The 16319-nt window shown below is 39.6% G+C and overlaps 1 protein-coding gene across 1 annotated transcript in view; it reads left to right on the forward strand.

Annotated features, from left to right (window-relative positions):
• TERB1 (telomere repeat binding bouquet formation protein 1) overlaps positions 1-13466 on the forward strand; it is a 16736-nt gene extending 3270 nt beyond the window's left edge. The window contains exons 7-19 of the mRNA XM_029965604.1: positions 115-237; positions 767-919; positions 1988-2119; positions 3423-3548; positions 4517-4674; positions 5414-5772; positions 7483-7544; positions 8581-8673; positions 9918-10088; positions 10553-10633; positions 11696-11809; positions 12198-12307; positions 12848-13466. Coding sequence (XP_029821464.1) covers positions 115-237; positions 767-919; positions 1988-2119; positions 3423-3548; positions 4517-4674; positions 5414-5772; positions 7483-7544; positions 8581-8673; positions 9918-10088; positions 10553-10633; positions 11696-11809; positions 12198-12307; positions 12848-13078 — 1913 coding nt within the window. The 3' untranslated portion in view covers positions 13079-13466. The remainder of the gene's footprint in view (positions 1-114; positions 238-766; positions 920-1987; positions 2120-3422; positions 3549-4516; positions 4675-5413; positions 5773-7482; positions 7545-8580; positions 8674-9917; positions 10089-10552; positions 10634-11695; positions 11810-12197; positions 12308-12847) is intronic.
• The last annotated feature ends 2853 nt before the right edge of the window (positions 13467-16319 follow it).

The raw sequence follows: 16319 nt of genomic DNA on the forward strand, positions 1-16319 counted from the left end.
TCTGCCAGGGTTTAAAGTCCTTCTCCACAGGGGCAACAGTTTGATTTCATCTTACTGTCCAACTGACATTGCACGTGACATTTGCATTGGGGTTATTTGTGTTTATTTTCCCAGAAGATAATCAGAACATTTGCTGCTCAGTTTTCCCCTATGCCAAGGAGTGGCTGGAGAGTTGCACAGAGCCTGGCATAGTTCGGCCCATTTGTTCATTTGTTGGTCTCACAGTTGCAAATAACTGTAAGTGCAGCTCAAGCTTTACATAGTTTTGCTTTTGTTAAAAGCAAGTTTAATGTGATAGTTAATTTTTTTTTTTTGGTCAATCTCTACAAATTCATTTGCTGTTCTTCCAACCTTTACTCTGAAAACTGTATTCCACCATCTTTACTTGCACTACATTGTGCTTAAGTCCAATGTAGTGTAAGTACAAAATAGCCACAAACCAGTTACATTTTGTAAGGTCAGTAAAGATTATTTGGAAGCTGTTTTGAGTAGAAGTATTTTATAAATAAAAGTCATTATTACATCACTAAAAACAATTATTTAGGTAGAACTTGGGCATAATGTTTGCCATTTGTATGCTGTATTAGGGTCATTGTTTCCTGTAACTATTTCATCTGACAGATACTACATTTTTTGAGGTTAATATGTATCCAGCTTCTGTTGTATGGCGTAGAAAAACTACACTGAACCTAATTGGCAAAATGCTAAAGTAATATGCAAACTGTATTACTTAAAACACTTTTTTTCTTTTTTTTTTTTCACTAAGCATATGTGCAGAAATATTTTGTTTCTATTGGTGGATTGGATACATTAGCTAAAGTTCTCCTCGAGCTTATGCATGATTCCTGTTTGAGCCACTCTGGCACAAAACTTGCAGTAGTAGTAACCAAGACTCTGGATGCCTGCATTGCTAATAACTGTGAGTGCAAAGACAGCTGTCATTTTCTATATATACTAATTTTAAAATGTTTAAACTCTTGTGTTGGTGGAAAAGTGATATAAATGGATGCTAAAAGGCCAGTCAGTTGTAAACATCCCAGTTGATGCTGCAGATTTTTTTAAAATTCAAATGCCTGTATGGAGGGTGATCCAGTTCATCTGAGGTGGTTTACTTTCCCATTGTTGCTAAAATAAACAGTAAAATTTAAACCATACTCAAAAATGAGAGATAAGATGCTAGAGCTAGTTTTGGGTAAGCTGAGACCTGGGCATGGCAATCAGTTTGGATCCTGGAGTTAGGTGTGTGCCTGAATAATAAACTTGGTGAGCTTTAGGAAGTTTGGTGACTCAGAGGTGGGGCTGGGCAGATGTGGTGTGTGCAGGACAAACCTTTACTCTGCTGTGCTGCCTGGGCAGTGCCATCCTAAGGAAGTCTCTGTATTCCATCAGAACCTTTGGAGAAGCCTGTGATCTGGTGACTCTGTGGTTGTTACATTTGACACTTGTGCCATAAGGGCTCACTCATGGAAGGTCACAGAAGTTTAAAAACATACACCTGCACTAGTTCTGAGTCTACTTTCAGATCAGGTGGTATGTGACAGGGTTAGGCTTCAGCATGGATGGACCAGCAGTGGTGTTCCCAGTTTCAGGAAGAGGTTGCCCTCTAGCAGAAACATTGCTGGCTCTTTTTGTGGCAGATACTCTCTGTGTCAAACCTTATTCAACTCTTTTTTGCTCTGCACTGGAGCTGATAGATGATGTGGAGAGGCTCAGCAGAGATCTACAAAACTTGCCCATTGCAAGCCCTTGTTTGTCAGATGTCACAGCTGCAAAGCCCACAGTGTGGGAGGAAGGGCAGTGCTGGATTTGGGAGCCCCAGGAGGGCTGTGGGAATTGAGGGGTTAGAGACAGAGAGGAGCAGAGCTGTGCAGCCCCAAGGCTCGGGGAGCTCTGTGGGACTCCCTTGAGAACAGCACTGCACACTGGGGGGATGTCTGTACACTCATTATCCACTTTATTTTTCTCCTGATTATTCTGAACATCACAGCTGCCATGGGGGTTGTCTTGGCAAAGTATCACACCGTGGCAGAGCTGCTGAAGCTGCTGTGCAACGAGACACTGAACACAGGAGAAAAAGTCAGCATTATTCTGACAATTGGACACTGTACTGAAGTTTGTGGTAAGATCTGTTCTGTCAGCTTCTGCTAAATTCTCACATACAAACTCCTTCAGTGGGGTCATTTCAGCAAGACTGGAACATGAGGGAAAGTTCTGTTAAATAATATTATGTTAATAGTTAGGAAAAAAGGTTTTCTATAATGTTCCATCTTTAAAATTTAAAACTTGTTAGCAGATGGTGTCTTTAGGAGCTTTGAAAAAATAGACTATTATGCAGGAATTCAGGGCTGGGCTTAGGTATCACTGGGTGGAATTAATCCAGACCTAAAAACTACTGCAATATAAACATACCAAATGAGTTGTCTTGAGCTCTCTTTTAATGGTCCTTGATATATACAGGTTCTGTCCATTGGTTATATAGCTATTAATTTTTTTAAAGGCTATATAATAGCATTGGTTTTGAAATAACAAACAGTAAGTATCCCTGAAATCTTTTTGTCAGGCTCCTCAGGGCTCCATGTTCAAAAATTCTGATTGATTATCATCCTCTGAATGTCAATAACATTGAATAATTAGCTCAGTAGGTCATAAGTCTATTTTAAAAGACATTTTTGCATGAAGAATTAATTGAAACAAAGCTTAATGGAAAATGTTTTTTGAATAGAAATACGATTAAACCAACAGAATAAAAGTTTCTCTTAAAATGTCAACACAAAATAATCATATTTCATTTTTTAATTCCTTTTTTATCACATTTAAACAACACAGAACTATTTTTATCAAGTTGCCAGTTTGATGAATACATATGCAAATGAGTTAACAATAATGAATAAATGAAAATAAATGAGTAAATAAATAAATAAATAATAAATCAATCAATAAAATATAAAATTTATCTGGTGCCATAGTTAATGAAGAGGAAGAGAGTGGTTAGACCAGGATTAAACTATTAAATTTACTACAGTATTGCTAATTATAAACTTTAAACCTTTGATAGTTCTGCACCTCAGGGCTTACAGAAATGTAGTGTAGTATAATGGAGGAAAAGAGGTACAGAAGCCACAACTCAAATGTTTTAGGCAACAATTAAATGAATTTGGAACTCCATCATATAATTTGTCTCGGTCGTCCTTCAGTTTTCTTACAAGAAATTTGATTTTTGGCCAAATCATCCTGTGTGATGTAAAGCTCTGCTGCTGCCACCCAGGGAGTGGGTCATTGCAGCAGCCTTGGATCTGTAAAAGGAAAATATCTTTTCCAGAATTTCCCAGAAAACTGTAAGTGTTAGCTCCTAAAATTACTGTAGGATTGAGTGTGTTTGAGGCTGAAACCAATCTCTTTTCCTTTATAATGCCCCATTTTAGAAGAAAACCAGTGTGAACTGCTTCAGAACAATGGCCTTCCACTTATGATTCAGGTATTAACAGAATCTCAGGATGAGGAACTGATCAAAGCTGCTACTTTTGTGCTGCAGAACTGCAAACAGATGAGTAAGTTTGCTGTTACTGCTTTAAAAATGACAGTGATTGTTTCCATCTCTGTGTTCTGCTGCTTTCCTGAATGACTTTAACTGTGGCAGCTCTGTAATTCTGTCTGCTCCCAGAGGGGTTTGTTTTCTGCAGAGAAGTTGCCTATTTGCCACCAAACTGTGGCATTTAGGCAGAAAAAAGAAAACCAAAAATTTCACTAGTGTTGCAGCAGTGCATTTGTAAACCTGTAAATGTAGGGCCAGTTTTTAAAAGCTTTCCTTTCTATAAATCATGTGAAAAATAAAAGCAGTGTGGATACTCTATTCCTGGGGATGTACCATTGTAGGGAGAGAATACACCAGTAGATAATCCAACCTGAAATCACTGTGACTACAATCATTTTGCAACATTAAGAAATCTTGCTCTTTCTTTTGAAGGTAGGGTGTATTTTAGGGCACCCTGCTTAAGTTTTTTATTAATTATCTGTACAATTCTACCAGTGAAACAGAAAGACACCTTGTCCTCTAATCTCTACAGCATGGAAGGTTTGCAATTGCTAATTACTAAATTTCATGTATCTACATTTTTGTACTGAAATCATAACTGAGAGTTTTGTTTAAGATTAAGGGTGTGTGGTGATTTGCAGTGTCCATTAATGTGGAATTGTTTTTTAAAAAAGCAGAAACTTATACTGGTAAAGAACCTATAGAGTTAGGATTAAGTCAATGAAAAAGTCATTTTTTACACAGCATCATTGTGGAAGCAGCTCATAGTAACTATAACTGCAATCTCACCTCTTGTAACTGCAATTTATATTTGAAGTGTGTTAACATTTATGTGTACATTTAAGTTTTATAAAAATTATTATTCTGAGATTATACTTTGCATTAAATTATTGGGGCTGTCCCTCAGCATAATAAAATATAATAAATACTAAGATGTCCATTGATAAAATGTTAAGTATTAATGTTGTTTTTTATTTTATAAAGCTGAACAATTGTCTCTGAAAATAAATGATAATTCATTAAGTGTGAGCAATGAAGAAGAATTGGATGTGCAAGTCAGGAAAAGAAGTCTACAAGACTACTGGAAGAAAGCAAATGAAATTTTACACAGAATAAACTTGATTGAACAACAACATGCTGAGGTTGGCCTATTTAACAAAATAGGATAAAACTAAGCAAATCTTTACAGAGTTTAGGGAAAAAGAGAAAGTAAACCCTTGGGATAATTTCAGTGTGAGCTAAAAAAGCAGGGAAAATATTGGATGTGTGTGAATCTACAATCTGCAGTTTTACTATTATTGTAGATCTTACCAAGTTACTCCTGTGCAGGGCAATCAGAGAATGGAGGCATCTGTGTTTTATGAAGCATTTTAGTTTATTATAAACCCAGATTTTCTACAAAATAGAGATAGTTAGGTTGGCAAAACAAGAAGTTCAATTTATTTTTAATTGTTGGACATTCAAACCTATAATTTTAATATTTGCATGCATGAAATGCCCATGATTGTACAGCTATGGTGGGACAAATGATAAAGGAGGATGTGAACATAGACTGAAATAAGGTTGTTTCATATTTTCCTTGTGCTTTTTAGCTGCTTGGTATCCCTGGGTTTGGAACAGTGAGTTTATGAGTTACTTAGATGGCTCTTAAGTTCATTTCTAGCAGTGCCTGGCATTAGTAGCAAATTCCTTAATGCCTTTCCCATGAACACCTCCAGCAGCACTGCTGTCCTGGGGCTCTCTGCTCAGTCAGAAGCTTCTGAAGCTTCTTTGGGATTTGCTTTACCTTCAGAGTTCAACTGGTCTATTAGTTAATCTTGTTACTGGATTTATTTAAGATTCTGCAGAGCTCATATAGTCACAAACTATTTTTCAATACAGGAAGGACTGCAAGGAGGAGTGTTTGTGGATGGATCCTCAAATCCAGCCAATTCTGAAGCATTGAAATCCCATGAGGTGAATCCTGCTGGTCCAAAAATGTACCTGGAAAGAGCACACAAAGAAGATCATAGCCCACAGTTGACCTTGAAGTTGGATGGTCAGGTTCTTGCTCCAGCTGTAAACTGTCCTCCAAGAAAAAGTGAAACAGTGAACACCACAGATGCAGCTTCTGCTGGACAGAGTGGACAGAGCAATATTCCATGTTCAGGGAGTGGACTGCAAACAGACAGAGCACTGCAAAGTCACAGTGGGAATGACAAAACTGCCTGTGTAAAAAATCAGTCTGTTCCTCTAGCAAGGTGAGTATCCTGGACCTTAGCAGAAATACTCAATTGCCTTGCCCTTGGAATTTCCAAATGGAATGTCAGCCTTTTAAATTATCTGTTACTAACTGTGTCCTTTTCTTCTAGTGAAAAGCCACAGCCCTTTGGTGGCCCACTAGAGGATACTCTGTGGGAGTGTCTTTGAGATCACAGATCACAGACTGTAGACACTGGAGTAACAAAAGCTCCTGATCTTTTTCTCTGCCTGGTGGGTTGTACAGAGAGCCCCTTCCAGGCCATGTTTAGCACTTTCAGCACAGTGGGGAGAAATCATCCCTGGCTTTGGCCTCAAAACTCTCCCTGATGTAACAGAAAGATCTGACCCACTGGTTTGGACACCCCACAAGGGGTTCTATGATGGGCACTCCACAGGAAACCAGCAGGGAGAGAGAACTGCTGGAAAAAACATTGCAATTGGAGTGGCTACAAACCCAGGAAAAAGTTTTCCCTCCTCCACTTTTCTCCCCTCATGTTCCATTGTTTCTTTGCATGGGAGGAGAAAGTCATTCCCTGTTTAGTCATTCCCTGTTCTCTTGTTCATTGCTCTCACACAAATGATGACTTTCCTCTTCTTTTTGTGCTTCTGATGCTTCTTTCCTATTGATAATAAATAAATTAATGATAGGCAACTTGCAATGGTAAACACAGAAGCCATTCTCTTGAATTTATATCAGGAACATCCCTCAAGATATGCAGTGGGAGAGTATGAGCAAAACCGTGTTTCTCTGGGTTTTTTAGTTGGTTGGTTTTGGTTTTGGTTTGGTTTTGCTCTTTTTGTTTGATTGTGTTTTGTTTTGTTTCATGGTGAGTGTTTTTTTTTTTGTTTTGGGGTTTTGCTTTTGGGGTTTTTTTCTCCTTTGTTTGGTTTGGGGATTTTTTGAGTCCCACATTGTCACTGTGGGTTTTTTTCTGTGGCTGGCTGCCCCTTGCTCTGTGCAGTTCCCTTACATGCATTATACTGTTACTTTGCAACTGCCACAGAAATTCCCAAGAGCCTGGATAATTGTCCACGGTACATTCAGGTGAATTTTGCTTTGCTACTGCTCAGCATGATTTCACACAACTTCTTTATTTCTGCTCTGGCTTCTGAAGCACAAAACAACTCTTTTTTTTTTAAAGAAAAACCAACCAACCAACCCAAAAGCTCTCTGCTTGCCTGTGTATTTGTGTGCAAACAGGAGTTAGTGAAGGATGACCATGGCTTAGGGTCCTTGCTCCTGCAGCATTCCCAAGGAGTGAGTGACACACAAAGGCACCTGCAGGGGATCACAGGAACATGTTGGTTGCACAGGAGTTGACCAGTGCAAGCAAAGAAGAAAACCAAATACCTTTCAGAGCATTTGCTACAAATGGTGAAGGCTACAGTATTTTGAAGAGGTTGTGAAAGTTTTATGTGAATCAGAATTGCAAATTACCCTGGAAACCAGCATCCCTGGAAAACTCTGCATTCCATGGGGAACAGCCCTGCAAGGAATGCTGATCACAGGCCTCTGGAAACAAATTACATACTGGGGGCCATAAGCCCAGGAACTTGGGATAATTAGAATAGTTTTTTGAGAGTTTTATCTTTCATATATTTAATATGTTCTTTTTTATTTTTCCATTGGACTGTGTCTATTAATTTACAGGTAAATGTGTGTTGTGGCATTTCATTCTTTTTCATTTGTTCCCACTGTTGTCTCCCAGTGAACAGTTATTTCAACCACCAGCAGAGCCTGTTAGAAATAGGACACAGACATGCACAGCAGGTACAAACAGCTAAACATATTCCCTTCTAAGATGATTTTGTTCTTAATGAGTTTTTAATTAATTTTGTGTACTTTTATCACTACTTTTTACCAGTTGTTATGTATCACTAGATTACAGAGTGCATTATATGTGATTAATATCCTTTAACTGGTTTGCACAGTATTGGAATTTTATATTGTACACAATTTTACCAGAAGAATATTTATTTTACTTTTCTTCTAATACATGTTGTAGCTTTCTTTTTTTTTGGTTGATTTTAACTATTGAAATGAATGTGTCATAGACAAATGTTTCAAGTTTAGTCTGAATGCAGTTTAGTCTTTAATCTGTACTGAGCAGTGAGAGCCATTAACAGAAAATGCAGGAGGATGCTGGTTTGGTTCTGTCCCTGTAAGACTGGGACAGAATCTCCCTGTGAGTGTGACTTTTGCCTGAAGCTGTTCCTACATGCTGAACATGTGCTTAAGATTAATGGTTTTCAGATTTGCACTGATCTTAGATCATTTATTACATTATTTATTAAATTTATTCCAGAATTGGGGTCTGTCCAATCAAATCTTTATTTATCATTTAGTTTCCTGTTAATTTATAAAATGTATAAGTGTTCATTAGATGAGTATTTGCCAGAATGGTGGCTTTACAGATGACAAGCTGATCTCCAGGTTATACCTTTTTAACTGAGAGTTCATATTATTCCAGTACCTCACATCCTTCAGCATCAGATTGCAAACAGAAATAAAGTTTATAGGGCTTAGTTAAGTTTACAGGGTTCATTTGCTGTGTCCAAGTTGAAGTAACATCCTTTGGGAGAGGGATGAAAAAGCACTGAATTGAACATCATTATTCTGGATTTACAAAAATGTAAATGTGGTACATTGAACTTGAGGAATTTAATTTGGACTTTCTGCTGTTATGTTTATTAACTTTAATAATTTACAAATAGAAAATGCAGTTGAATGTAGACACGCTGATGCATGATTACCATGGCAGAAGAAGCTTACATTTTCTCAGTGTGATTTTTCCTTCCTCATTTAGATCAAAATTCATCCTACTCAGAGATAACCAGGAAACACAAAAGTACTTCAGCAACATCTTCATCCCATAAAATGGCAGATTTAAGGTGTTCAGGTAAATATCACCTCAGGTCTTTCTTTCCTGAGCACACAAAAGAAGCCTTAAAGAGTCAGCAATGCAGTCAGTTATTTCTGACATTACAGAAATTTTAGCACATCTGTTCTGTTACCTATTATGTAAATCTTAACTCTTTCCTTTTTATGCCTCTAAAAAAAAGCTAAATATTGAAATAAAGTTGGCATTGCAGTTTTGGTGCAGGTATCTTAATGTGGGCTTGCTAACAAACAATATACAGGAGCTTAAAAGATTACACTTCTTACAAGAATCCTTGAGTGGGTGATTTCCTCCTTTCTCTGATGGGAAAGGCAGAGAAGAACACTAGCCCTGCTCCTTTCCCTCAGTGATTCTCCTGCTAAGCCTCCTGGCTGTTCTGCAGCCCTTCATTCAGCACAGGCTCTCAGATTTTGGGTAATCCAGCACTGCAGACCTCAGTTGCTACCTGCTCAACTTGCTCTGTCAGTAGGTCATAAGATTGCTGCTGGTGCTCAGGATTTTAAGTGGATTTTGTAATCAAGCCTGTGTTTCTTTATTAAAAAACCCAACAAAAAACCCAAACAAACCCCAAACAAACCCCAAAGCAGCTCATAACCCACCTTTGAACATTATTTTTATCCAAGTTGTCAAATTAAATTCGATGAGCTTTAGCACTGCTTGAGCATTGCACATACTGCCCTTATGATTCCTCACACAAGCCCTCCTTCAGCTGATGTAACTTAATCAGGAGAACATCCAAGAATAACTGAACCATAAATTACCCTAGGAACGTCCTCAAAAATAAACAGGAAGGCTTCCTGTGAGGGAATTCCTGCCTAAGCTGGACTTATCATTTATTCAAGTTAATACAGACAACTGTTGCAACACAAAGTTTCAAAGCATATCTTATATTTTGGCTCCTGGATAAATGTGCAAATGGAACTGAGGCCCCTTTCTTCCCACCCCACTAATATTTTTACTTCTGGGGGGGATCTGTGCCTCATTCAGTACTTCTGGAGTTGAAGTGCGGTTTAACTTGGTCTCATAAAACATTGAAAACACTTTTTATTTTTTTTTAAGATAGAAAGTACAAAACAATAAGTATTTTCAAGAAAATACATAAAAATGAAACCTCTTTGCAATGTTTCCATGGAAAACCAGAGGTCAAACTGCAGATCATAGTGATCAAAACGAGATGCTGGACTTGGTGTTGGCTTCTGCAGCATCTCTGCTTGCTATTCCTCCAATATCCCCTGGTTTTGCAGGTTGTGCAGCAGGAGGACTGTCCTTCAACAGTAGAACCTTCACCACGGTGTTACAAAGTTGTCAGCACCGCTGTGACCATCACCGAGTCCTCCTGGAAGCTGAGCAGCGCTACAGGGAGGAGCTCTGCCAGTCGGCTCTGTGGAACAGCGGCACCCCCAGGACTCACGACAGTAACCACGGAGTTTTGTTTTTAGCAGTTGTAACCTTGTTTGAAACTGTATTTCAGATTCGGAACTTTCTGTGATCTGATCCTGATTGCCCTGCTGTTTTAAACTCACTCATTTCATTTGATTTACCAGTGACTTGCACTAAGTGATATCAGAACTGGCCACTTTTGTTTTGAGAATCTTTTGTATTTCTTGGCAGTGGTGACAGATCCTCCTGACAGGCTTTGATGACTGTGATGTTTGCCAGTCAAGAACTAAGGGAAGGGAATGTATTATAATAATTTGAATTAAGTGTGAATGGATGACATCATAATATAATATATACATATGGGTCTAAGATGCTTATAATTCTTAATGAATAAAATAAAAGCACATCCTCTATTTTTCTGGTTTAAAGGAGGTATTTTGAAAATTAAACAGTTACTACTTACTGACATTTGTACTGGCATTCATCTTATATTTTCCAGAAATAATGCTGGCCCCAGTGAGGAAAGACAGGCTGCATACAGAAACATCAACATTTAGGAGCAAAAGGGATAGTTTCCAAAGTAAGGGCTGGATTTGGCAATTAATGCAAAAAGCCATTATTTTCTGTTAGTCTTTTGCAGAACTTTACCATGGATAGAGAATTATGGTGGCTTTTTTTCTTCTCCAAATTCTGTGAATAATCTATATATTAGTATGCCAGAAAATGTTATCTACTTATTTGCTGGGAAGTTTTGAATAGGAAGTTATTAACAAGGTAGAGATGGGAAAGGGAATATAAATTCCACCAGTTTCTGCAGTGCAGTTTAGGAACCCTGTGTTTGCAGAACCATCAGTTGCCCATAAAACCTGGTGTTCTTTATAACACACAAGTGCCCCATTTGTAGCAGAGTCCATACCTTTTAGAGATTTTATTCTGTAATATAGCAAAACCATTAATGTTATTTTTCCCCTTACTCTGCCAATATATATTTTTACACAACTCAGCAGCCATTTTTTTCAGAATGTGGTGGGTTTGGGTACCTGCAGAGCTCCACCTACAGTCATAATTACTACATTCATCAACTAGTAACCAATACTGTCTCTTATGACTGATGACCAGAATTTTTCAAGTAGGCTGAAGCAGTTCTCTAAATCAGTACTTCAATTCTAAACCATTAATATTCCTTTAAAATGCATTCTCTTTTGAAAAGTCAGCCCACCCATCCGCAATTTATTTTTAATATTTTATTTTCAAAAACCTTCTTTACATGGTTCCTTATTTAATTAATTTCCAGTAAAAGCTGGTTGATTGATTTATAAATTTGTTTATATTTTTCCTCTCCAGATTCAGAAATTAATTTGTCTGTGATAGGTATTTTAAAATTTAAAATAATCCCCAAAACACAACTATATTTTATCTTGAGGGTCCTTTGTAGCAATATATTAACTTTAGCGAGTAAACATTTTCTGTAAACTGAAGTAAACTGAATTTCCCAGGCTTTCTTCCAAGACCACATGGTAGTATATGGCTCAAAAGATGGTTCTCCCTTAAATTTTAATTCCTAAAACATGACTTGTGTTTTGTGATTTGTTTTTTCCTAAGAAAGACGTGAAATACTTTATTGTTTGGGATTTCTTTTAAGGTATTCTGTTGACTCCAAGTAGAAAAACCAAGCCTAATACTTCAAACAGAGATGAACATCATAAAAATATTAGGTGGACTGGCAATTATAACTTGACACCTGCCTATGGAAAGTGTGAGTATTACCAGAAAATCAATTCTCTAATGTGCATAACTTAAAAATCAGGTTTGCATTTAGGTCAGGGCATTAAGAGAAGCAGCTGTCTTGTTATTGGGGCCAAATGGCTAAGGATTTAAATAAACTCTTATAGCTTTAATCATGGGAGTTACTCAAACATCAGTAGTACTACTACTTGCTCGTTGCTACCATGCATAAATAATCCTCCTGTGTTAATGTCAATTATGAGGAAAAGATCTAAGGGGAATGAGATATCACTAATACAGCAACATTTACATATTCAGGTTCATTAAAAGAAATGCTCTTTTAAGCACTACATTTAGTTTTCCAGTAGATTTCAGTTAGTTTAAAGTAACCAAGAACCTCCCTGTTCCCAATTCCACAGCTTTACAAAAAACCCAAGATGCCAACTTGAAGAGACAAGGAGTCAAAGAAATGTGCAACCAATGTCAGCACTTCCAAGAAAATTGCATCCATGCACTTGAGAAAGATGAGGTGAGTTGTGCAAAGCCTAACCATACACTCACATAGCTGTAGATGTCCAAACAAAAGCACTGGGAATTGCACAATTTCTTTTTAAGTCACCTTTAACAGGAGCCCAGTAGCAAAATGAACCTCATTAAAAGGATGTTGCTCGGTTGATTCTACTCCAGTCATAGTGATTTATCCTAAACTGAGTTAAGCATTTTTCAGCTGACACTCTTTTCTGAATAATGGATATGGAGGTATGATTTTTCCTGTGTTGATGAAAGCTTGCACAGTATAGAAATAACAGAAACCTGAAGGCATAAACCTACTAAAGGTTTATTAAACTGTATAGGTACAGCAGGAACAAAGGTAAAGATCACAGAAAAATACTGTATTTCAGTAAGTGGGTGACAGTGAAGAAACTTTGAAGAGCCATTGTCGCCTTGACTGTGTAATCATTTCTTTACAACTGCTTAAGGGTGTATTGCCAGTAATACCCTACTTCCACATGCCAAATAGTCTGTAGATTGACATCATTTGTAATTACACCAAAATAAATATTTGCAGAGCAATGAAATATGTCCCCTGGACATGAACACGAGAACCTTGAACAAGAGAAGAAGAAGAACCCGAAAAGATTTCACGACTGAAGAAATTAAGTGTCTTTTGAATGGAGTAAAGGAAATGGGTAATCACTGGAATTTAATTTTGTGGTCTTACCCATTTCAGAAAGGACGGACAAGTGTTGATCTTTCCAAGAAGTACTACAGGTTACAGAAGCAGGTAGTCACAGTCTAATTTTCTATGAGTTCTAAATGCTGTGAGCTCAGTTTTCATAATTTGCCCCTGAACTGATTTGCAGAAAAAGCAGGCTTTCAGGATTTGTAGCCCATGGCATTGTGCTTTGTGTCAGTTCAGTGCTGTGCTACCAATGGGAATGGTCTCTTATGGAATTCCATCAGGGCTTGTGCTTGGAGAGAGAGAGCTAAAGTAGGAAAATATCAGAGAGCCTTTGAACCTGCCAGGGTACAAAGAGAAAGAGTGTCAGCTCAGGACTCTGAACTAATCCCTGTGTTTATCAGGAAGTTGGTATTTCCTCTGTTCAGCCTCTTTTCCTGGTGCTGGTTTGTGACTCTCCAGCAGTTTCCTGGGGGTTGATCAGTACAGGCCTCACACAGAGGTGCTGTCTGGGAAAGGAGAGGGAGCACTGGTGCCCTGCCTTGGATCCAGGGAGCACTGCTGCTGTGCCTTGGATCCAGGGAGCACTGCTGCTGTGCCTTGGATCCAGGGAGCACTGCTGCTTGGATCCAGGGAGCACTGCTGCTGTGCCTTGGATCCAGGGAGCACTGCTGCTGTCCTTTGGATCCAGGGAGCACTGCTGCTGTGCCTTGGATCCAGGATGCTGCTGTCCTTTGGATCCAGGGAGCACTGCTGCTGTGCCTTGGATCCAGGGAGCACTGCTGCTGTCCTTTGGATCCAGGGAGCACTGCTGCTGTGCCTTGGATCCAGGGAGCACTGCTGCTGTGCCTTGGATCCAGGGAGCACTGCTGCTGTTCTTTGGATCCAGGGAGCACTGGTGCCCTGCCTTGGATCCAGGGAGCACTGCTGCTGTCCTTTGGATCCAGGGAGCACTGGAGCACTCCCTGCCTTGGAGTGGTTAAGTGACAAGCCTTTGTCTACTGTAAGGTGTTCTATAATTGTGCAGTGTCAACAGTTGTTTTGATATTTTCTCTTTTATCTCCATTTTATAGATGAAAAAAAACCCCAAAGATCATCAATAATATTGTCCAAGAGTACTTTGGATTTTGTTGCAGAATAGTGAAGAACAGCCTTTATAGGAGCAAGAAGAACATATGCCCTTGGAAATTTAGATTGGCTTGGACTCATGTTTTCCAGTGATAACTCAAAAATTCATTTACTCTTATTTGACAGTTTCTTTTATACATAGGCAACAAAATGCTTATCAGCAAAAATTATTTTTTAAACTTAATTTAACCTTCTTGAGCATTTGATACATGTAAGTTTTGATTTAACTTTTTATAGTTTGCCTTACCCTTGTATGAAATGACTGTACTGCTAAAGTGAATATTTTATGTCCAAAACTGCTAAGTGTTGATGTTGTTGTGTCTGAATTTGTTTTCTCTTAATAAGTGAAATGTTTAAAGCGGATAAAATATTTTGTCATGTTTTTAATGTGCTGTATGTGCAGAAAAATGTACCTGTGCCAGAAAACACTGGTAAAACACTGCTGCATGTAGGAGGCAAATCTTTGTTACACTAAGTACTCACTGCTGAACTAAGCAGGCACTGACAAAATTTAGCTTCTGTTCACAGTTGGACAATTTTTGGTGTATTATTCAGGTAAGTGAGCAGAACCCCCATTTCTGCTAATGACACAATTTTTATAGTGAAAGCCTTAGTAACTTGATTTTTCAGTGCTAGCCTTAGTATTTCATTTATATCTTTTACCTGTTCTGATAAAGGACTGAAAAATCAATAGTTAATCTTTTATGGAAAATGTTTAGTTACCATATCAGCACTAGGTTTTCACTGTGATGTAGCTTAAATGCTTGGAAACAAGCAAGATAACCAAAAACTGAGACACTTACATCAAAGATGATACCAATGATACAATAAATGCATCTTCTAATATTTTCAGTTGTTGCAACTTGGGTTTTATATTATTAAAATATTCGAGCATCTGTAAAAGATGTCTTTGAGTGGAGCTGTTGCCAGCAATGATGTTAAATATTGGTGTAACTATTTGCAGGGTGAGCCAAAGGACTCCTGAGGCTGGGTGGGCACAAAAGGGACATTTGGGTCCCTTACACACCCCAACAAGTATTTTTCCAAGAGCCAGTCCAGACAAACTGCTACTTCATCTATTGACTGAATGTGTGTTGTTAATCCATATTATTCTGGCCTAAAATATATTTCAAGTGGATAAAAGTGTAAATCTTCCCTTGACACACGGTCAGAATATCTCCATGTGATTTATGTCACCTTGGGTATAACTGAGGTTGGGAAGGCCCTGTGGAGCCCACGATCTCATCTCCTCCTCGGAGCAGGGCTGATGGCAAAGTCAGTCAAGGTGCCCAGTGCCTTGTCAAGTTCTGAAGATCTTCAGGGCAGAAATTCCCACAGGCTCTTTGGGCACCTCTCCTGCTGCTCCAGCTCCTCTCGTGACACAAAGTGATGGAACAACAGCGTGGAACATTCTGGTGTGATCTAAGGACCAGGAGCACCAGGAACCTGCCGTGTGCATTTGTGCAAGGCAATCTTTTGCTCTCCTTTTGATTTACTGTTCAGTCTCAATCATCTCACTAATTTTCTTGCACAAGTGCTTTGAAATCCACACATAAGGGGCACCATAAAAGTATGATTGCATGAAAACAGCAATGTCACTTTTAGGCTGCTCGAGCCTCCCCGGGCAGGATTTCAGCACCTTGAGAAGCTGAACTGACTGACAGACCACGTAGGAAAGTGTGTTAGCAAAACCCATGGAGTTCTTCTGTAGCTCTGTTGGACAAACCAAGGGTGTGAGGGCTGCAAGGATTTGGGTCGCGGATCACTTGTACCATGAATTCGCTCAGCTGCCAGGATACAGCCCGAGCTGCTGCACACCGGGAGTGGGCTGGGGCAGGGACGGGGGCTGCAGAGGGAATCACCGGGGATGAAGGTCCCGGGACAGGTCCCGGGGGCTGCAGAGGGAATCACCGGGGATGAAGGTCCCGGGACAGGTCCCGGGGGCTGCGGAGGGAATCACCGGGGATGAAGGTCCCGGGACAGGTCCCGGGGGCTGCGGAGGGAATTACCGGGGATGAAGGTCCCGGGGGGGGCAGTTGCAGGTTCCGGCCGGTCCGTGGCTCGTGTCCCGCGCCAGCAGGGGGCTGGCGGCCACCCCGGGCCGGTCGCCGCCCAGGGCGAGCGGTGTCTGTCACGGGGCGGTGCGGTGGCGGGGCGGTGCGCCGGTCGCGGGGCAGGGCCGGGTGTCTTGTCACGGGAGCGGTGCCGGTGGCGGGGCGGTAGCGCGACCCCC

This window comes from Manacus vitellinus, unplaced genomic scaffold (assembly GCF_001715985.3).
Source record: "Manacus vitellinus isolate BGI_N305 unplaced genomic scaffold, ASM171598v3 scaffold_10_pilon, whole genome shotgun sequence".
Lineage (NCBI taxonomy): Eukaryota > Metazoa > Chordata > Aves > Passeriformes > Pipridae > Manacus > Manacus vitellinus.